This window comes from Pongo abelii, chromosome 15 (assembly GCF_028885655.2).
Source record: "Pongo abelii isolate AG06213 chromosome 15, NHGRI_mPonAbe1-v2.0_pri, whole genome shotgun sequence".
Lineage (NCBI taxonomy): Eukaryota > Metazoa > Chordata > Mammalia > Primates > Hominidae > Pongo > Pongo abelii.
The window spans coordinates 72,504,346-72,527,199 of record NC_072000.2 but is presented as its reverse complement, the minus strand read 5'-3'; the positions used below and the strand labels follow the sequence as shown (position 1 = coordinate 72,527,199).

General features: G+C 42.1%; 1 protein-coding gene across 18 annotated transcripts in view; it reads right to left on the bottom strand.

The window, feature by feature from the left end:
- The window catches only part of RAD51B (RAD51 paralog B), a 799,436-nt gene that overhangs the window by 309,464 nt on the left and 467,118 nt on the right, over positions 1-22,854 (bottom strand). For all 18 annotated transcript variants that reach the window (XM_054530766.2, XM_063715899.1, XM_063715902.1 and 15 more), the window contains one exon: positions 13,022-13,118. In XM_054530766.2, coding sequence (XP_054386741.2) covers positions 13,022-13,118 — 97 coding nt within the window. The remainder of the gene's footprint in view (positions 1-13,021; positions 13,119-22,854) is intronic.

The following is a 22,854-nucleotide window of genomic DNA, read 5'->3' as shown; positions in this document are numbered from 1 at the left end:
AGATTGCTGCTCTAGATATGCAATATAATAACTGTGACAAAATGCTCATAGATGGGTTGGTCCAGCCTTCTTTAAGAGGTGAACAGAGGAAAAGCCTGTCTGAGGCTTGAACATACCAATTTGCTCACTAAAGACAGAATGTGACAGAAGAAGCAAACTGAAAGGCCTGCCGGCTTCACCTAATGCAAGCTCTTATGTGTATAGCTGAGGGAACTGAGGTCCAGAGAAGTTAAGTGCCTTGCTCAAAATAGTACAGATGGTTTGTGGCAAAGCTGGTCCTTGAATACAAGCCTCCCAATTCTAAATGCAGTGCTTCAGCTTCTGTTAAAACACACTGCTTTTCTACTGACTATCAGCATAGAGATTTCAGGGCACACATAAAGAAACAGCTACAATTATAGTGATGCATGGAAACCTCTCAACTCTAACAATGACAGAAATATGTGATCATAAGCTCTAGCTGAGGTAGTTGTATGATCATCTTGAAGAGCTGAGTATGGTATACTGGTCAAGAGCACAGACTCTAGAGCAAGACTCTAGGTTTGAATGCCAACTAATTACTAGTTATGCGATCATCAGCAAGTTATGGAAATACTTCATACTTCAGTTTGTTTCTAAATTGAGGGTGATAATTGAACCCCACTAAGTTGTTGCATTTTTATGTGCTTAGTATAGTGCCTGACGCATAGTAGGCACTCAATATTATTATTGAAATCATTAGCAAAAGGAACATAACACTTGTATTAATTTCCATAGTGCCTTTTTTTTTTGAGACAGAGTCTTGCTCTCTTGTCCAGGCTGGAGTGCAGTGGCGCCATCTCTGCTCACTGCAACCTCCGCCTCACAGGCTCAAGTGATTCTTGTGCCTCAGCCTCCTGGGTAGCTGGGATTACAGGCATGCACCATCACACCCAGCTAATTTTTGTATTTTTCGTAGAGATGGTGTTTCGCCATGTTGGCCAGGCTGGTCTTGAACTCCTGGCCTCAAGTGATCTGCCCACCTCAGCCTCCCAAAGTGCTGGGATTATAGGTATGAGCCACCACACAGAGCCCTCATAGTTCCATTTAGTACTTCAAGTCATTTGCTATTTTCTCTCACATCCTAGCAGAGTTATAGATAGCCTGACACCATTTCTAACCATTAGGTGCCTTGATAAATGGAGGGCTCACCTGATGTTATTCAGAAGACTGGTATACCAAAGAAATCTCTCCTGGGTTGGTAAGGTGGGAAGCTAGAACCAGACCTGGCCACCCAACATCTCAGAAAGGTTAAAACTTATTCTAAAGTTCTCATTGCTTTAAGAAGTTTAGGGTTAACCCCACCCCAAAGTGACTTGCCTCAAAGAGATCAAAATCCAAGTTCTATAGTTTCATCTCCATCCCCCTAACCTGTAAATGGCTGCCTGAGAAAATGCTTCCAACTACAAAATGATTCTGTCACTTCCGTATTTCTTTTTCTTTTCTTTTTTTTTTTTTTTTTAATTATACTTTATACTCTGGGATACATGTGCAGAACGTGCAGGTTTGTTGCATGGGTATACATGTGCCATGGTGGTTTGCTGCACCCATCAACCTGTCATCTACATTAGGTATTTCTCCTAATGCTATCCCTCCCCTAGCCCCCCACCTGGTGTGTGATGTTCCCCTCCCCGTGTCCATGTGTTCTCATTGTTCAGCTCCCACTTATGAGTGAGAACATGCGGTGTTTGGTTTTCTGTTCTTGTGTTAGTTTGCTGAGAATGATGGTTTCCAGCTTCATCCATGTCCCTGCAAAGGACATGAGCTCATCCTTTTTTATGGCTGCATAGTATTTCACGGTGTGTATGTGCCACATTTTCTTTATACTTCCCTATTTCAATGGCTCCCTATTACCCTCAGGAAAAAATTCAAACTGATCAGCCTGAGGAATAAGACCTTTCTGTTGGGAGCAAGCCCCCCAAAATCTGGCCATAAACTGGCCCCAAAACTGGCCATAAATAAAATCTCTGCAGCACTGTGACATGTTCGTGATGGCCATAATGCCCACGCTGGAAGGTTGTGGATTTACCAGAACGAGGGCAAGAACACCTGGCCTGCCCAGGGCGGAAAACCGCTTAAAGGCATTCTTAAGCCACAAACAATAGCATGAGTGATCTGTGCCTTAAGGACATGCTCCTGTTTCAGTTAACTAGCCCAACCTATTCCTTTAATTTGGCCCATCCCTTCGTTTCCCATAAGGGATACTTTTAATTAATTTAATATCTATAGAAACAATGCTAATGACTGGCTTGCTGTTAATAAATACGTGGGTAAATCTCTGTTCGGGGCTCTCAGCTCTGAAGGCTGTGAGACCCCTGATTTCCCACTTCACACCTCTATATTTCTGTGTGAGTCTTTAATTCCTCTAGTGCCGCTGGGTTAGGGTCTCCCCAGCCGAGCTGGTCTTGGCAATTCGGCCCCTGCCTGGCTCTACACCCTGCCTGGATTCCATGACGGGGGCTTTTCCCTCTGCCAGGTGCACTTTCCCCTTCTCTCTCTCCTGTTAAGAACTGCTGTTAATTCTTCACGTGCCTCCTTGTTGTAAAGTTCCTAGAGAGCCTCCATCTCCAAGCCAGGACTCCTATCTGTTTCCCCAGAAACATCCCAAACCTAATGCCATCATGACACCAAATATAACCTGCTTACTCGTCCATCATAGCCACACCCCTTCCCCTCCCCTGACTGTGAGCTTCCCATAGAGCAGGGACTGCAGCATTTGTCTATGTGTCCCAAGCACCCGTCTAACACATAACCTAGCAGACGGTAGGCGGCTAATAAATATCATTATAGTGTATCACACTAAGCTACTCAGTCACCACCCTTGTGTGAAGGTGGGAGATTTCTCCTTCAAAAGCTGAGCTGTTCCGCTTCTGTTCTTCTGTCCTTTCTCACATGTTTCCCTGAATTGTCTATTGCCATTCATCATCATCATATAGTATTCATTATCACCAATTATTTATTAACTATTATTGTCAAGTACTTTTCTAAGATGTGGAGATCCAGCACTGAACAAAAGTGACAAAAATTCCTGCCCACAAGAACTTACATTCTGGCCAAGAGCAGTGGTTCACTCCTGTAATCCCACCAATTTGGGAGGCTGAGGCAGGTGGATCACTTGAGGTCAGGAGTTCGAGACTAGCCTGGCTGACATGGCAAAACCCCATCTCTACTAAAAATACAAAAAAATTAGCCAGGCGTGGTGGTGTATGCCTGTAATCCCAGCTACTCAGGAGGCTGAGGCATGAGAATTGCTTGAGTGTGGGAGGTGGAGGTTGCAGTGAGTGGAGATCATGCCACTGCTCTCCAGCCTGGGCGATAGAGTAAAATTGTGTCTCAGAAAAAAAAAAAAAAAAAACCACAACAAAAAAAACCTCACATTCTAATGACCCTAAGACAGGACTTTCTGCTGGTTTACCTTAGTTTTGTAGTATCCAGTCAAAGGGCAAGAGCTATTTCCCTCAGTTCTAGTTTTGGCCCTGAAGGAGCAAGAAACTTCTTCCTGGCTGGCCTTGGATCCACCCCTTGGTCTCTGGTAGCCACTTATTGACTGTTGTTTGTTTTCTGGGGTCTACATTGAAAGATTTCAATTGCTTATTCTATCTCTGGCCTAGAGTCCTACTCAGAAGGAATTTATTTTGAGGCTTTTCTAGCTTCATGTACCTAAACATCATATTTTAAAACAAAAAAAAGTTTGTCTCCTTAAACCTGTCCACTGGATTTCTTTCATCCTCTATAGCTGGAGATGACAGTGCCAGGAAACGTGATTATCTTAGCTGCTTTGATGAGCCTATTGATGGAAGTATGGTTAAAAAAAATCAACATCATAACCTCAAAAGGCCTTCTATTAAAGACAGGAACCTCCACCTTCAACACACACACATACACTGCACATATACACATATACATTTGCATTTAACCCACAAAACTCAGACACTCCCCTGAGGGTAGAGAGTAATTTTGCTCTTGTATATTGTAAATCATGGAAAGGATGTATCTAACAGACACAGAGTTCTCCACTGTACGTATTTTAGTTATCCAGCTGCCCTCTTGTCTCCTCTGGCTTCTCTTGCTCAAGCAGTGGATAGATCATGGCTGACCATGGGGACAGCCTGTGCTAATGTGCCTCTGTTATATGTCCCTGAATATGAGGTAACTTATACATGGTTAAATTTAGGCCTCATATCTCACCAGATAATAATAGTTTAGAGTAGCAAGTGGATTCTGGATAAACAGAAGAGACATCTCTCCCCTCTTGAAGAAAAATTCAAAGGCTGATTATTGGTATAAAGAAAATTAGATCAAGGAGGAGCCAGGTTACCTGGGGCTAAAAGAAAATATTTTTACATTTCATTTTTAAAACAGTATATTGGCTTGATGGCATGGACTAGTGATAGATAACGTCTATCAAAATTTTTATTTGAAAGGAGAGGGCTGGGCATGGTGGCTCACACCTGTAATCCCAGCATGTTGGGAGGTAGAGGCAGGAGGATCGCTTGAAGCCAGGAGTTTGAGACCAGCCTGGGCAGGATAGCAAGACCCTGTCTCTACAAAACAAAACTGAAAAAATTAGCCAGGCATGCTGGTGCATGCCTGTAGTCTCAGCTGCTTGGGAGGCTGAGGTGGGAGGATCACTGGAGCCTGGGAGGCCAAGGCTGCAGTGAGGGCAATGGAGTGAGACCCTGTCTCTAAATAAATAAATAAATAAATAAATAAATAAATAAATAAATAATAAATGGAAGAAGGAGAAGATGCTGAGAATGAAAATGACTAAAGGGGTCAATAGAGCTACACAGTCCTCCTTAACAGACTTATAATATCTGCTCAGCTGGACAAAGTCCTTCTATTAGATGTTATGTTTGGGTATTTACCTCTCTTCAAAAGGAATCTGTCCTTCATATATAGCCCCTTATAAGAAAATGCCCCCCATCAATGGATCCTGCTGAAAGGATAGGTGTACTGGCCATCTTCTTTACCGTTATGGCTGAATGGATGAAAAGACAACCCATGAACACAATTACCAGGTGTGAAAGATAAAATGGGTCAATTAGATCATAAAGTCCAGCGTCAGTGTCATGGAAAGGCAAGACAGAGATGAGATAAATGAAGAGAATAACCTAAGTTTCAACCTTCCCAATACCCATGTGATCTGGCTGTATTTTAGTTCCTATTTATACATAGTCACGATAATCTCAATTGTATCCTTACAAAAGAGCTTAGTGGATAAAAATGTACCTCTGGAGCCAGTCTCCCTAGGTGGAAATCCTGACTCTGCCACTAATTGTGTTGCCTTCTAAGCCCCAGTTCCTTCATCTACAAAATGGGATAATTAATACAGTTGTCCCTCAGTATCTGCAGGGGATTAATTCCAGGGCCCCCTGCAGACACCAAAATCCATGGTTGCTCAAGTCCTTTATATAAAATGGCATTGTATTTGCATATAACCTACACACGTCCTCCTGGATACTTTAAATAATCTCTAGATTATTTATAATACCTAATACAGTGTAAATGCTATGTAGATAGTTGTTATACTGTACTGTTTAGGGAATAATGACAAGGAAAAAGGTCTGTGTTGAGCACAGACGCAATCATCCATTTTTCCCCTACTATTTTTTGATTCATGGTTGGTTGAATCTATGGATGCAGAACTCATGGATAAGGAGGGCCAACTACACTATCCTCAGAGGGTGGTTGTGAGGACTAATGAGATAATAAACACATGATGCCAGGCATACAGTTTATGGTCCATAATGTGTGTATTAATGTGCCCCCCAGGTGATTCTGATGTGTGCTAAAATTTGAGAAAATGGAATAAAGGTTTTGGTAAAAGAAACACAACCACTCCATATCTTCGACTGAAGAACAGCCCTCCTCTATCTGGGGAAGATAGAGGAGGGCTGTTCTGTCATTAAACATGCAGCTTTGGAAGGGATAGATACCAGAAACTAGGTCGGACCTCAACTGGACCCTCCTTGGACTAGACTGCCTTGCTAGACCTTGTTACGATCCTTCTCCAAATCCTAGTAAAAATCGCAAATGCATTCTGAAGATACTTCATGCCACATTACAACACAAACTAATCATTGGGCACCACCCCTAAAATCCAGCCATTCTTTTCTTCTTTATGATCTCTGACCTAGAGGCCTCTGGCCCTTGGTATAGCATTCTCTGCAGTGATGGAAAACAAGGATCTCTTCTCAGAAAGTCCTTCTAACTTGAAGGCCTCTGGGATCACACCACCTCTTGGCATCCCATTCTCTCGGCTTTTGGCCCTGTCTTCATCTCTCTAGCTGAGGCAACTGACAAAGATGACTTGGTGTTTTTGTCCCTCCAGCCTTCTTGACATTGAGACCTTAACAGAAACAGTGCAGATTTGAGAAATTAGACAGTAAATTCTAGACGGTAAAAAGATTTGAGGGTGAGGGGAAACTACTTTCAAAGCTAGCCCAACTCTCACACAAACTACCTCAAGGACTGCTCCCCAAAGAAACCTCTCTGGCTGTCATCTAACTTGATTGTAATGCATCTTGTGCTTCAAATGTGCCTCCTTTTGACAAACTAGCACCAGCAAAACAGAGCTCCTGACCAAGAAGCACTTCCTGGTGGTTGACTTTAATGTTCCCTTTCTCCTTTTGTTCTCCCAGCTGAGGTTACATTGCCCCCTGGCCTCCAGGCTGAAAATCCTCAACACATTCCTCTCCCTTTTGGGATTTACAGCTTTTCTGACATTTGTAGGCTGTGCCCATCTCCTCTCAACTCTAGCCTCCCCTACCTCACATAATATTTAAGCTTTCTTTAGCCGAATACCACACATTTTTTGGTGCTTTTAATCTTTTTCTATAAATCAGGGCTTTCATGGCATCTGAACAGCTGCTGGAAGACATATGCCCAGTCAAGTGCTATGGACTCCTGAATACCAGGGAAGTAGAGCACTGGCTGGCGTGTGCCCTTGTGAATAGAACCATGTAAAATCGTGTGTGTTGATATAGTCTGTGGCTTTGGAAACAAAAACTGAAAGGTCACCAGGACACTTAAACATTTTTATCCAAAACTCATTCCTAAGAGGCAGCAGTAACCAAATTTAAAACTTCACGGGAGGGGCTCTGACTTCTGTTCCCAGCACACCAGCTCTCGCTGTGTGGCCTTTCAGCAATTCTCTTCTCTCCTTCATGCTTCAGTTGCTTGAGGTAGATTAAGAAATTCATCATTTTAAGACAACTAAAAATACTATGGAAAAGCTAATGTTAATAATGTTGATCATAGTTGTTAATATTAACTTTGTAGTCACATGGTGACACCTTAGGCTTTCAAAGTACTAATTACAGCCAACTTGCACCATACCCCCAAGGAGTGGATTTTTAAAACTACTCCACTCATACCCGTTGGTACATGGCCCTACACAAACCAGTGAACATTTAGTTTGAGATAGGGCTGCAAAGGGCCTTGGAGCTAAAGCATGTAGAGATTTCTGCTAACTTGACCAACCCACCCCAAAGTCTGTGGTTAATGGATTACAAATTTGGGTAATGCAGGACAATAAATCACAACTATAATAATAAAACTGAAAATACACACAATTTAAGTAGAAACACCAGTGTTTTTTATCGGAAATGAAAGAAACCATTGATCATAGCAACTGTCTGAGATTAGCAGGGAGCCACATTTTCAAACATCCTGCAGTAAATCCAGAGCAGATCCAGCTGGAAAGCAAGAGTGGAAATAAGACTTGAAAATTCATACCACGCTTTGAAGTTTGCTTCTTTCACAACCATGAGTCTCTGATTTGTCCCAACCATTCTGAGCTGTCTTGCTTGTTGAACTTATTTTAAAAGAGAACACAAGCCACAAACTTGCATATAATCTTTCAAATGGACTCCAGCTTTTTGCAGGGATGGTTTGGTAGGGAATATGAATCCCCAAATACTTTCTCTTGCACATGAAATCAGCCATCAATTCCCCTGACTCCAATCAGAATAGAAAGCCTTCCAACAATAAAACTAGAAACCACTCTTGGTTCTAGGAAGTGCTGCTATTTCTCTTGTGTTCTTTCCTTGACCTATCCACACATTTTACATTTTTAGTTTTCATGTGCTATGATCTATCGAAAACAAGTAATGCAGAAAACAGGATACAACATGCCAGATGCTGGGAATACCAAGATGGCAGCCTAATAATGTCTTCTTTTCCATAACACCATGTGGAACGCCTGAAGTGGGCCATGTCACCATAATGAAGTAACTGCTACTCTGTTAAATCGTCAGAAGAAAGCAAGCCAATGGTCTATGGCTTCAATCTTGCACAGGGCTCACTGTTATCATCCATCAAATCTCACCTACCAACTGTGTCACAGTAGGTGGGCACTCAGCCAGTTCTGCTCAAATCCCAGGTGACTTTGGAACAGGATATGGCATCTTAGGCCATTTGGACTGTTAGATCCCTTCTCTATTAATCACTCTGGGGGAAAGAGATGTTACCTATGACTGAGGTCCAACAATTCTTAGTATCTGCAATGACCATAAGGAAGAATTGGCAAGGGCTAAGAAACGTGTCCTTGGCCACACAACAGTCACAATAACTGAGCACGGAACTCTATAATAACCTATATGTCTGAACTTCTGTCAACAAAGTGAAATCTGAAGAAGAAAATACTGTGACTCAAAGTACCTAGTCTAGAACAATGTAGAATATACAACCAAAAAATCCTTATTTCTGTCCCTATCTCTTCTGTTGAATGACAGAGTGGATACTAGAAGATTGCTACAGTCTTTTCCAGCTCTAACAGTTAAGATCATAAGGACGGTCTGAAGATCAGAAACATTCACCCAATGATAGGGTTTAATTCTGATTTACAGAGTGGGAAAAATGACTGTGTTGTTGATGTTGCCCTAAACACAATAAAAAGGACCTTCAGAAATCTTAGCATTGGTACTCGGGCATACCTGCAACAGTCTCCCCTTCCTGTATTGCTGTCTCTTTCTCACTCTGTGTACACTTCAGATCTTGTCTCTTGCTCTCTCTGCCTGTCTCCACACAAAGGTATACAAAATCAGAAGTGTGTGCAAATCAGTGAGTATGAGAAACACACTGGGATTTGGGGGCAGGGGGCAAGGTCTATCCTGTCCTGTAATAGATTTCAGCTGCAGTGCACAGTACACTGCTTAAACAGTGCTCCCTTGAAAACAGTTGTGAGGTGAGAACAAGCAGCCAAGAGCAGCCAGCGATAAAATGATCTGAGTTGACCTAAGAGGAGTAGTACGCAGCAGGGGCTGATTCAGGGAAATGAAGTCCCTTCTGCTCTGATGCAGAGGAGGGAATACAAGTGACCTGGCCCAACCGAGAGATCTCTTCCACCCCAACAGATCCTGTACTATTAATATCTGCCAGCTGCAGGCCCAGAGCATCCCCCTGCTGAGATCAAAAGAGCTCCTATCTTAGCTGGAACAAGGTCATCTGCACAGGGCTGTAAAAAGCGAGCCCTGGCTGGCTGCAGGGACGTCTATGGGGGAGGAGAAGTCAGGAGATGGGAGGTGCTCTCTCACGCTCCTTTAATCTCGGCTGACCAGCTGTTGCCCTCCCAGTGTTTGTAAAGTTGAGAGTTCTTTGTTTTTGTGTTGCTGGGTCTCCCCGCCCCACCACCCTTATTAAATTTGTGGCTGAGTTGTTGGCTTGGATTAAGTAGACTCATGTTCACTGCTTGACATCATGGTATAATTCCCTTCATTGAGGTTTCATTCCACTGTTGAGTTATCCAGCTCCCAGGTGGGAGAGCCAAAGAAGGGAGAAGTACACCTCAAGGGCCAAGGACTTTCCTGGCATTGCTCCTGCCCCTGAGCTTTGTGCCTTGAGAAGGAATGAGAGGGCAAACTGAATTTTCTCTATTTACTTAAAATATCTCCTCATATTTGCAGTGTGTTTGTCAATTTGCAGCCTGCCTTTCACAAACTATCCCATTCACAAACTATTGGGAGAATGGAACTTTCAGAACTTATGCAAATTGACCAGTCACCCCATCCCAGTGTGTTTCTCATTCTCACTGGTTTGCACACACTTCTGATTTTGTACACCTTTGTGTGGGGAGAGGCAGAGAGAGCAAGAGACAGACAGACAAGACCAGAAGTGTACCCAAAGTGACAAAGAGAAAACATACAGGGAGGAAAGGCTCCTGCAGGTATGCCAAAGTATCAGTGCTAAGATTTATTAAAGATCCTTTTTATTGTGTTTAATCTAGGGCAACATCAGCAACACGGCCATTCTTCCTACTCTGTAAGTCAGAATTAAAACCCCATCAGTGGGTGAATGCTCCTGACCTTCAGACCTACCTCATGATCTTATGTGCTAGAGCTGGAAAACACTTTAGCAATCTTCTATTCTTCCAACCTGTCATGTAACAGAAGAAACTGAGACCCAAAGTCATCAAAAGGGCCTGCCTAACACCACAGTTAATAACACAATGGCAAAGCTGATACAATGAATGCTTGAAGCAAAACAGAGCAATTTCTACACGCGTGTGCACGTGTGTGTGTGTGTAAATCACAGGAACTTAACATCTGTTGTAATATATTTGAATGGCTATAAATGTTCTAAGACATTGTTCATTTTAATCCACTAATAAAAACCTTCATTATAGACTTTAGGAATATATTTATATAGCCTCTTTATCTGCTCAGCTATACAAAAAAAAATCTAGAAAAATCAATTATTTCCATTCTTTCTTGGATTTCTGGGAGGATAAGCTGGCAACTCTTCCTTTGCTATGAACACAAGTCAGGGGTTTCTTGTGGCAGTTATACTGCAGCCCCGAAGCAATTTCTTTTCTATGTGTTTTGCTCTTCTTCTTTGCTTAAGATAAACTGGGAAGGCAACACAAATAAAAGTACTTACTGATTTTCAAATTAGGAAGCAGTTTACTCTATTCTGGTCTCCCCAGAGCTGAATAAGTGTGTGTGTATATGTGTGTATGTGTGTGTGTAATAATTATAACAATTTTTTAACAATGTTCATATGTGCTTTATATGATTCTCATGGTCACTGTTCTTCTGAAGTATTTACTGTGATATTCATTCGGCATTTATTTACTGCCTAGTATGTGTCTAGAACTTTGCGAGTCACTGGATAACAACACGGATACAAAAAGAATATGACATGGTCATGTCTTTAAAATCTGCTAATTTAGGAAGAAAAACATGAAAAGTTAAATTAATTTTCTAGACTTTTTCTTTATACAGTTGAGCAGATAGAGCGGCCACAGAGGAAAAAGAGAGTGAGACCATAGGCAAGCAGGTTCTGTGAAAGAGGCAGTCTTTAAATAAGCCTCGAAAGAGTGGATGTGGGACGAGAAGCAGAAGAAGTGAAAGAAGGAAGCACTGTTCTAGGGTGAGCTAGCTGTCTCTGCACAGGCCTGGAGCTGGGAGTGGGGAGGGGCAGGCCAAGAGCGGCACACTTGGCATAGGAGCTTCACCTAAGATATCGGCAGGAACTAAATTTGAATAGAAAGGAAATGACAGATTATGAAGGGTTAAAATCATTCACTTTATCTAGTGGTGTTTTGAAAACCAGTCTACCCAAAGGGAGGAAATAAAAAAAAAGCCACCTGATTTTCAGCATTTGCTGATTTCCATGGTATAAATACTTTCACCATGGCTGATTTCAAGCTAACAAACCCCAAATCCCTAAATATGTTAAAATCAGCTTACTGATTTTAGCTCATTCTCAGAAAAACAAAACAAAACAAAACAAAACAAACAACAAAAAAGAAACAAAAAAAACTATTCTAAGATTTCTGAGTAGGAGAGCAACAGAGCAGAACGAGGCCAGACGGGGGAAGTTCAATTTGGTACTGGCAGAATGGAAACTGTAGAGGCTAGAGCTGGGAAGGCCAATCTGGATGTTATTAAAATAATTCAATTGGGAGTTTAGTAAATCTGCTGATCACAACACACATTACAAAAAAGAGGGGACAAAGGAAAGATACATGCGGAAAGAAGTACTAAGCTGACTTGATGACAAAAGTTTCAGGAGGGAGGAATACTCGATGATTCAGGTTTTCAGCCTTGCTGATGGGGGTTATGATGATGTATCCCTGAACTTGGAAGGAGGGTACACAAAGCACTGTACAGTTTTCATAAATAAGCCACTAGTTTTCCCTCCTAAAGCCACCACTAAGAAGCAGAGGTGTGGTTCTTGCAATTTCTAAGACCATAAAGCAAAGCTGATCTGCAGAAGACCACCTGGGCAGTCAGTCAGGAGCCTTGCTAGGCCTAAAAGTCTCCTGTATCCCTTCATGAGCAATTCTCAGAAAGTGGAAAGGGAGGAGGGGTCTGGAAGAGCTATGCATGTCTACCCAGACCCACAGCATTCTGCACGAAAGATACTAGACTACAAGGATAACAAATCAGAAATGTCAAGTAAGCACTTTCAATAAAACTAGAAACCACCCTCTGGTTTACTGGTGTTATTTCCACAGCTACGTAAAGCTTATTGCCATCGAAACCATAGCCAGCCTGACCTTTGCTAGCAGGGGAGGGTGGAGAAAATTTTGCAGATTTACCAGCGTGGAGATTTTTTTCTTAATCTTCTGTAAAGCTGATCAGGAATGTCATATCTCTGGCACATGAAACTGATGTACACTTTTTAGTCCAAAGGAACTCAGCACAAGCAAAAGGCTAAATTGCTAGGGGACCACTGGGAGAGCCAACCTTTGAGTATCAGTCTCAAAAACAAAGTCATTTAACAATTCATCAGCTCCCATACTAAGGACTTGAAATAGCACACAGAGGAGTGACTGGCCTCCAAATGGAGCTCCCTTATAGAGGCAGGGCAAGAGACTCCCCAGTATAAGAGATCAGATGCTAGGAAAGGTGGCCAAACCTAAATCAACAGGCTCCAGCTGGGTTCACTGGCCAGGGCCTATTAGCCATATCTCCCAGCTCTCAACAGGAGGTGGAGAGGCAGTGGGGCTGTATGTCAGTGTCAAGTTTCAGCCTCTCCAGGACAGATTCCTTACCTTCAGACAGGGACAAATCATCAGCTGGAGACACCAGGTCTGCCTGAGAAGCCAGGGCTCCACTCAGATGGGTTGTAACCTGATTCGTCAAGATAACCTGTGAACAGACAGGGAGAAGGGGTAGGGGCAAGGGAGAAGAAAGACACGGAAGACCAAATTAATTATTAGAGCTATCAAAAGGCAGACTATGGTTTAGGAGAAGACTGATACATACACAGGTAGCAAAACCCCAACCCTGACTTTCACCAGCTTTATCTTTAGCCCAGAATATCTGGCAAGGCCTAGCAGTTACTCAAAACCCAGAAAACTGAGGAAATAGACTGACTTTTTTCAGAGTAAAACCTCTATCAATTCATTCTAAATGCTGAGTAAGTTGGGACTGAGGGGTGTTATCATATTGGTTAAATAATAGGCAGCTAACCACAATTAAATGCACATGTACACATTTTATCAGACTTTAATTTTTAAAATTATATCCGCCAGGCACAGTGGCTCATGCCTGTAATCCCAGCACTTTGGGAGGCTGAGGCGGGCGGATCACCTGAGGTCAGGAGTTTGAGACTAGCCTGACCAAATGGAGAAGGCCAGTCTCTACTAAAAATACAAAATTAGTCAGGCATGGTGGCACATGCCTGTAATCCCAGCTACTCTACTCGGGAGGCTGAGGCAGGAGAATCGCTTGAACCCGAGAGGCGGAGGTTGTGGTGAGCCGAGATTGCACCATTGCACTCCAGCCTGGGCAACAAGAGTGAAATTCCATCTCAAAAATAAATAAATAAATAAAAATAAATTAAAAACAAAATAAAATAAAATTGCAACCACAACCTAAGATATTACTGGTGTTGAATAAAATTAATAATTTAAAATCTGGGGACAGGCACAGTGGCTCATGCCTGTAATCCCAGCACTTTGGGAGGCTGAGGTGGGTGAATCGCCTGAGGTCAGGAGTTTGAGACCAGCCTGGCCAACATGGAGAAACCCTGTCTCTACTAAAAATACCAAAAATTAGCCAGGCATAGTAGCAGGCGCCTGTAGTCCTAGCTACTCAGGAGGCTGAGACAGGAGAATTGCTTGAACCTGCAAGGCCTAGGTTGCAGTGAGCCAAGATTGTGCCATTGCACTCCAGCCTGGGCAACAAGAGCGAAACTCTGTCTCAAACAAACAAACAAACAAATAAATAAATAAATAAAATAAAATAAAATTTGGATGCCTGTGGCTTCTTTGCTTGTTATCATTAAAAGTCAGAGTTTTATTTCCAAATTTGTGATATAGGAATGAATGAGTTTGACTCTAAAGAAATAACACTCCTCTTTTAAATAGTTAAATTCTAACATTAAATTCTAACAAAAAAAAGTCCAAAGTCTCACTATGTATTTAAGACACAAATGAGCATAATCCTACCTCTACAAAACAAAGTTCATAACATTTAAGATCCCTGGAAAGGACTCTAATACTACCTAATTCATGTGATCGAATGCCACACAAATTTTCAAATTTGGTATAGTTAAGAAACTATTCCTAAAAGATCCTCATTTGTAAAACCTACCTTATTGTTTAGAAGCCTAGAGGAAGAATAAATACAGATTCTTTTCTGGAAAATTATAACATAATGAATACCACAATCATTTTCCAAGGTTTAGATGTTCTCATCGTGGGAAGAAACTATGAGCATCTTGGTCACTCAGAGGCAAAGTCCCTTCTGAAAGGGGCACTAGGCATTTAGTGCACAATTCAGTGCTTGGAATATTTGTCTAGCGGACTGTGCTGGTCTGAAACAAGGGTCAGCTATGGTTTTGTTGCCACCCTGATTTGAACAGAAATGGAAGTTGCCTCCATTTTTTATTATCTAGCTTTTCAGCCACACCTCTGTCACTGTATCCTGAATGGACCAGTGACACATTATAAATCCTATATCAATGGCAGCTTAAATGAGGGCTGAGAGGGACCGGGACAGCAAGGTCAGGTAAAGAAATGAAGTACTCGAGTAGTAAAGACAACCTTTTAAGTTCTGTGTGCCCACTGGGCTTGTGAGTCTCCAGTCACTCTGCAGCAATAATCAGATATTGCAGGATTCCACTCAGTATTTACTAATCTTATCTCTCATATTCTTTTGTATTGCTACTTTCCATAGAGCAGTGAGAATCACCTAAAATATGTTTTCAATTAAAGTGGCTGGAAATGGTCAAGTAGCCTCCTTGAAACAACTGTTCAGCTCTATGAGTATAAATAAGGAACTGTGTTCATTGCTCTCTCTGTTTTTTTTTTTTTTTTGAGACAGGGTCTCACTCTGTTGCCCAGTCTGGAGTGCAATAGCGTGATCTCAGCTCACTGCAACCTCTGCCTCCCAGGTTCAAGCATTTCTCCTGCATCAGCTTCCCAAGTAGCTGGGACTACAGGCCTGTGCCACCACGCCCGGCTAATTTTGTATTTTTAGTAGAGATGGCGTTTCACCATGTTGGCCAGGCTGGTCTAGAACTCCTGACCTAAAATGATCCACCCACCTCGGCCTCCCAGACTGCTGGGATTACAGGAATGAGCCACCATGCCCGGCCATTTCTCTTTTATAATATAGGGTATGAGCTTTGGAGTTCAGTAAAGCTGGGTTCAAATTCCGATTTTGATCCTGTGTACCTTTGAGCTTCATTTGTTCATAGGTAAAATAATATCTATCTCATAGAATTTTTATGAGAATTAAATGAGACAATCAATGTAAGATACTTAGAGTATCTGACACATAGTAAATATTCAATAAATAGAAGCAATTGTTGTTATTGTTATTATTTCCTTCAGAATGAGGATATACAGGTTAATAAATTAGTATATGCCATAGGCTCCAGACAGTTGGTTCTAACAATAGAACACTAAATCACAATTTTCTCTATCAGGATATACTTTGGTACCTGATCATTTCTACCTATTTTAGTCCTTCCTAAATTTTATTTAATTGCAAAGAATTTGTGTAAAAATCTTAGTAAGAAAAATATAGTCATTATTTAAATCAAGGCCAATAAGATACTGACATTGCTCTGAAAATACTATGTGCTTTATCTACCAATGAACTGAATAATGTATTTGTTTATCTTAGTTAAAAAAAATGTGGAACTTCTGAGAGATCTAAATATGTCAGCTCTAATATTTTTGTGATTTTTTAAAATGATGGCTTGGTGAAAATGATTGGGACTCCAATGATACGGTTAATAGTAATGAGAAAAAAATTCTTACTTAATACCTACCATGCAAAGCATGTCACCATATACATGGGGGAAATCAAGATATAAAGGTACTTATACTAGAAACTTACAAATTCAATGACGAGGCACTGACTAAAATATTTAGACCACTTTTCCTCAATTTTATTCTCACTTCACTGGTTCTGTAATGGAAACTTGTACTGAGATGATGGTTTTATTGTACAGAACTAATGAAATGCTACCTTACAGAACCTAAAACTGAACTACAGATGTACCTCAAAAGATACCCAGCATCATTTCCACTTCTGGTGAAAGAGTAGATGGGGGAGAAAATATTCACTCCCCAATGGCAAAAGAACAAGCTCCTAACTGATTTTGCTAATAATCCTCTCCCTTTTAATTACGTGTCTCAAAGCCAAATCACCAAAGGGATACATAGCAACCAAACTCAGGGCTTTGCTAATCATGCCATCTTACTGAATTGTTGTAGTTTTCTATATCTATTTTCAGCAAAAAGGACAGAATGAAAACATTTCCCAAAGCATTGATTACAATCATCACAACTTGGGGAGAAGACTATAGGTATATTTTCCTCTGAGGCAATCAGGAGACTTGAAAACTATACTCTTAAAATAACATATGAAATACTATTATAATTTATAAACAGACTCTTAACACAATCTGGTTTCTAACTGACACTTCATGGGGTTTTCCTGCTGCTTTGCTCCATGGGAAAGACTGAGTCTTCTGATGCTCAGTACTAAATTTGTGTAAGAGCAATTTGCACAGTGTTCAGGACAAGGACTTTGGAATCAGACCTGAACTTAGATCCTGGGCTCTACCATTTACTCACTGTGTGACATGGAGCAAGCTTCATAGTCTCTCTGGGTATAATAATACTTAGCTCACATGGTTCTGAGGATTCAGCTGGACAATGCATAGAAAGTCCTTAGCACAGTACCGGGCCTATGGAAAATGTTACCCCATCACTGTCACTCATTATCCTTTGCTGATTTATACCTTGCTTGTTTAGCTATAAAACCCATGCCTGATTCCCTTATATACAGCATATAGCCCACTGCTGACAAATAACAAATATTTGCTGTCAATATGTTCAAAAGCAATAACAATTTAATTGAAAGTACATATGCTATTTTTGCTATTTCCCTAAAATACGGCTTATTGAAAACACACAACACACCCCCAACACCACCAATTACAATGCAAGACCAGAGTGGGATTCTTGGACAAAGGAAAAGATAGATATTTTTAATGGTCATGATTAGGTCTGAAGCCAGGAATAGACAGAATCCAACTTAATCAGCATCTCTTGAGGAAGAAGAATACCATCCACTTATTAGAAGAAACAAGAAACCCTATAAATTGTATAAAATAACTTCTGTCTCAACTCAACTTTATATATGAGAGAATGCTTACTCCCAAAGCTTCTTTGCATTGCCCTCTTAACTGTATGTTGCTTACAGAGGTGCACCTATATAGGAAATGGCCCCTTATATAGTGTCACATAGACCTTGAGTCCCATTTTTAATGTTTTCCCACAAGGAAAAATGGGGAGAGATTTCTCCCTTCAAAAGCCATGGCCCCAGGTTCCCAGTTTTCCTTTGCATTACATAGTTTCTCTAAATGCATCTTACTCAACCCTTCTGTGTACTTCAGTCAAATATCCACACTCAGATTAAGAGAAAAATTAAGATCTTTAGAAAAGAAATACAGGGTATAGATTCATAAACCACCCAGCAGGTCCTCCTTTCACAGCCAGCAAGGCGTATGAGCTAGAGAAAAGAGATAGAGGGGAGCCAGTTAAAGATGGGATGAACTGCTAAGGCAGAAGGCTGGGAAATCAATGTCATTTTGGTCAGAAGGCAGAGGCTCCTGGCCAGGAAAATCCAACCAACACACACACTAACGAAAATACATGACTTATTTCCACTAAGTATTTAAAAAGTAGCTTAAGGCAGCAAATACCTTGAGTTAAGAGAGAATAAGCAGAATTAACTGGTCATTAGTCAGGGGATTGGGCCAACTGAGCCCAACTCTCTGCCAGTCTATGTGCCCAATGCAGACCCTCTGCCTTCAGCTGACTCATCTTTCTTTAGCTAGGCTATGACTAGATTATACCCAGGCTACACCTACCCTCTGCTCAAGCTTTTCCTGGCCTTTAAGGGACAATGTATACATCAATTCTAACCTACTCTACATTGAAGGTTAGAAATATCTTTGGTGGGGTGGAAGGGGAGGGGGCTCCATGAGTAGCCATTTTGTATACTGGAGCTTCCATGAGTACTAGAATGTACAGGTGAAGATAAAATTGGATAGCCCTGGAGACCTGAGTGGGAAATGGCCAGGCCTGAAGGCACAGCCTTTGATAGAAACAGCTCATTTTACCTCACTTTTGGTGGGGGACAAAGAAGAGGGAGTTTGTGGTCAGCCAGGGATAGAATAGGTTGGAATGTGATATCTGGTCCTGTTTGGTCAGCAGAAGGGATATCCATGATCAGCAAAATAATTATTCAATATTTAAAAGTCAGATTTTTTAAGGACCCAAGAATCTGACAAACGTCATCACTGAGCTTTCTGTGGGGGCAGCTGAGAGGCAAATTTTGTAATCCCCATTTTCCGCCAAGTGAACTGGAGTCACCTGTCTAAGACCAATAGTACAGATGAGATGAGGGCATGCAGGCTTCCCTGCCTGCCCTCCTTCCTAAGGCAACATGGGACACAGGAGAAGAGAGAGAAACTCTCAGCTCAGATCTACTGACAGGTAACTTCTCCAGGCCTTAATGTCATGGTCTAGAGAATTCCACCTATAAAAGTAATAAACAAAGAAATCTAATATCCAGAAATACACTGAAAGATGGTCAAGATGCTACACTGTAACAAGATCAATCTTGTGATAAAAGTCTTTTCAGACTCTGCTAATAAATACCATAAATCAAGTAGGTCAATGGCTTCCGCTTCTATGAAAGTCAAGTATGTGAGGCAATCTTATATAAATTTTGACAAATTTTTGGTGGTTTTCAGTGGCTCTTGATAACATGTGGTTATCATTTCCGACGCCCATGGGAAGTTTTGAAACTAAACTTTTCATGGAACTCATGTCTCTGTGCAACAGAGTTGAAGGGGTAGGCTGGGCTAGAGGATTCACGAAGCAACCTCAGGCATCTCAGAGGCATTTCTAGCCCATAAAAACACCTGCTTCCTCCTCCCACCCACTCCCTGGCAGAAACCTGCCACAATCTAACACACATCAGGAAGTTTCAAAATCACTTTAACTGGGCCAGGATGGTGAGGTGCAGTGATAGTCCGTCCTGATACTTCTAGCTCTCAAGTAAACAGCAGCCCCTGGATAATCTGGGTGGCCAGAGAGAGACGCAAGAAGAGAATGTGGGTGCTGAGTCTACTCACCAACCCGCCTGGCACTAAATCCAATGCTTTCAAAGTGACGAGGCTCTGCCTTTCATCAGCTCTGAAGGCACAGTTAATCTTTTTTTCCTTTTTGTACTAAAAATGGTCTCTCTGCTTAAAGCACAGCTTTAAAAATGTTACTTTTGTATCTGAAGTGATCCTAATTGCCATATATGACCGTGACCTAGCTTTTCTATCCAAACAGAGGCCTGGGATAAGTCAGAAATTCAAGTTTTAATCCTGGCTCTGTTAAGGGTTACTGAATGCCTTGCTTTTAAGGAGACAGAGACCGGAACTTTCCTGTGAGAAATTGTTCAGGTCCACTGAGTCCTTTCATCACCAAGGTTTGACAGAAAGGCCTGGAGTGGTTTTCCCCATGCTGTCCTCCTGCTCCCCAACCATGACGGTGTCTGCCCCAACCTGTCTGCTGTGGTAGGAGCTGGAGGTGAGAAGGAGACAAGAGGAAGAAAGAGAATAAGGAAAGCAATGAGGGCAAGAGGCAGAAGGAAGAGAGTGAGAACAGGGTAGGTCTAGAAAGGCCACGCTCCCAGACGCATGCCTCTCCCCATCCTAAACCCCTCCTGTCCACTTCCAGCTTTGTAAAGAGATACCCAATATTTGTTACGGAGTTTGAGCATCACAAAAACAAATCTGGTTTTAGAATTTGCTGGCTTAGTTTTGCCATGCTCTGGAAAATCAAAAATCATTCCACGATTAAAAACAAAAAAACAAAAAAACAAACTTTTATCTTAGCTTCAGCTCAGAAAATATCAACTGTCACTTCTAGAATAAAAGCTGATAAGGTTTCAATATTCCAGCCTGCCATTTCCATCTTGAAGGACTGCACAACAATTGTTTTCTGGGAAAATCTGAAAGGCTGTGGGGAATTTTTCTTGTGAAATATTTGTGGAGAAGAGGCCAAACTTCAATTTGGCTTGAAGAAAACATGGGTGTGGGAGTCAGGCAGCCTTTTATTTCTGGCACTGTCACTAACCTGCTGTGCAATTCTGGGAAATTCTCCTAACCTCTCTGTACCTAAAAGTGTTGAGTCCAAAAAAGATATGCAGAGAATGAATGTATTACAACTGTTAATGTAGCAGCCTGCTTAGAATAAATGTTTCATATATTTTACTCACATTAGGATGAGTGCTGTACTCAAAATTCCACCTTTGCATTGCTTATCTTCAACCTTAAGAAACCCATCCTACACAGAACCAATTGGCAGTGGCCAAGGAAAAGGGGATGGAAAAAGGGATGAAGGAGCAACTTGAAATAATTTGTGTTTATGGTGAGAATACTTCCAATCTTAATAACTTCACACCTCTTATTATCAGCCCTGAGGAAAACCCTCTTCTGTAGATTTCACTGTGAAATCCATAGGCAAAGCTAGAGAAACACTGCCTAGTAGGGGAGCCCCTAAAGAAGAGAGTGGCTCAGTCTGAGGGAACGGAGAAGGAGGAGGTGAAAAAAATCTCCTCAGCTTTGCACAAGCACACACTCACTCAATCACAGAGGGGGCTGACGCAAGTAGTGCTTCTGTGCTACTTTTGACCCCTGAGTTCAGAAAAAATGCATTGAAGTAGAATTGTGTCTGCCATTTGGCAAAAGTAAACACACAAGATAACCATGTGGCTCCCTAAGGCAGCTTTCTCTTTGGCCTACTTCTCTTGGGGTGCACTTGCAAGGGGATGCAGTGGAAACTGTGGGCCGGCAGCTACCGTGCCATAGACATAGGTGTGGAGAGCTATGGTTCCACTGCCGGCTGCCCCACTGGCCCCAATGGGCTGAGGTTAGCACGTGTTGGTTCCGGATCTCAGATGGGGCCGGCAGTTGTAAAGAGGCCACAAACAGCAAGCTAGTGTGCTGTTTCCACCTTCAGCCCAACCCCGGCGGCATCCTGTCAGTGATCTTGGGCCCACTGCAGGAAATAACATGCACAATTGGTGAACTGTGACAATGCAGCCACAGTGGCTTCCAATGGTGTATTCGCCAACTGTGTGCAATTTTGCAGTTAGCATGAGGCCAAAAAAGTCTCTGGCCAGCTAGAACCTGGAAGAGAACAAGGCCAATGGTCAGATGACTCTGAGGTTCACATGGATGTGGAAGACACTATCCTACCAGCCTTCTGCTGCGCTGTACATGTCCTGTGGCCAAGTTGCTCTGGCGTGTAGCTGGGTATCCTTGCCTACTACCTGATCACTGCCCACTGAGTCCCATAGAAAGGCAGAGGAGGTGAATTTCCAGCAGCCCCCCGAGTTTCTGCTGACCTTTTTAGGTCTTTTTATTACTTGTGGTGCTTTCTATTCATGTGTACTCCTGGGTTCTGGGGATTCCCCTCCCTTTGATTTGCAAGGAGGATTAGAAAGACACAGCTTTGTGATCAGTCCCTCACAGACGGCTGGTATTAAGTGATTCCCCCTTCTTAGACTCATTTGAGACCAAGGGAACAGTTCTGTTGAATCACTTGCTCCTTGGAGGTATGAAAATAGGGCACTTGGGGGAGTCCAACCTGATAAATACCAACATTGATACCCTTCAGCCTCAGCTATACCTCCAGTGGCATACAGTAGAGCGGAGTTGAAGCAGAGGAGTCTCAGGTCCCCCCCAGCCTCTGAGAAACCTCCAGTGGAGAGTAAGCAACTCTGGGCTTACTGCTTGTATTTCTGTGCCACCAGCACAAATGGCATCCTAACCACCAAGGGCTCTCCAAACTCAGTGCCTGGAGAGGTACAACCAATTCTATCTCCAGAGTGAATCTGTAGCATAAAATGGGAGCAAAGGCCACTCACTATGTGTTCAAACAGAGGTCACAAGGTCTACCTAGGAACAAATTTCCAAGTTAGCCACCTCATCAGATATGCTCTTGAACAAAAGTTATTTATTTGATGTCCTCAGGAAGGGATATTGTGTAAGGTGTTATTTTTAAAAGGAGGGGTGGGGGCAGCTGGAGCAATGCTGTCTGTGTCTGTACTTAAAGAAATGACATCAATATAGACACACAATAATAACCTACAATTAAACAGAGTCAACACAGGAGAGACACATAAGAACAGGTCCAGAACAAATATATTGAAATGGCTAAATATTTACACGGTAAGTAGGGGCAGGCTTCCTCCCACGGTGATGCCCTTGGAGTGGAGATCTTCTATCATGGTTACTAACATTCAAACTCCCAATCATGTGGTACAAGCCCGTTAAAAAGGATGTCCTGAGGCT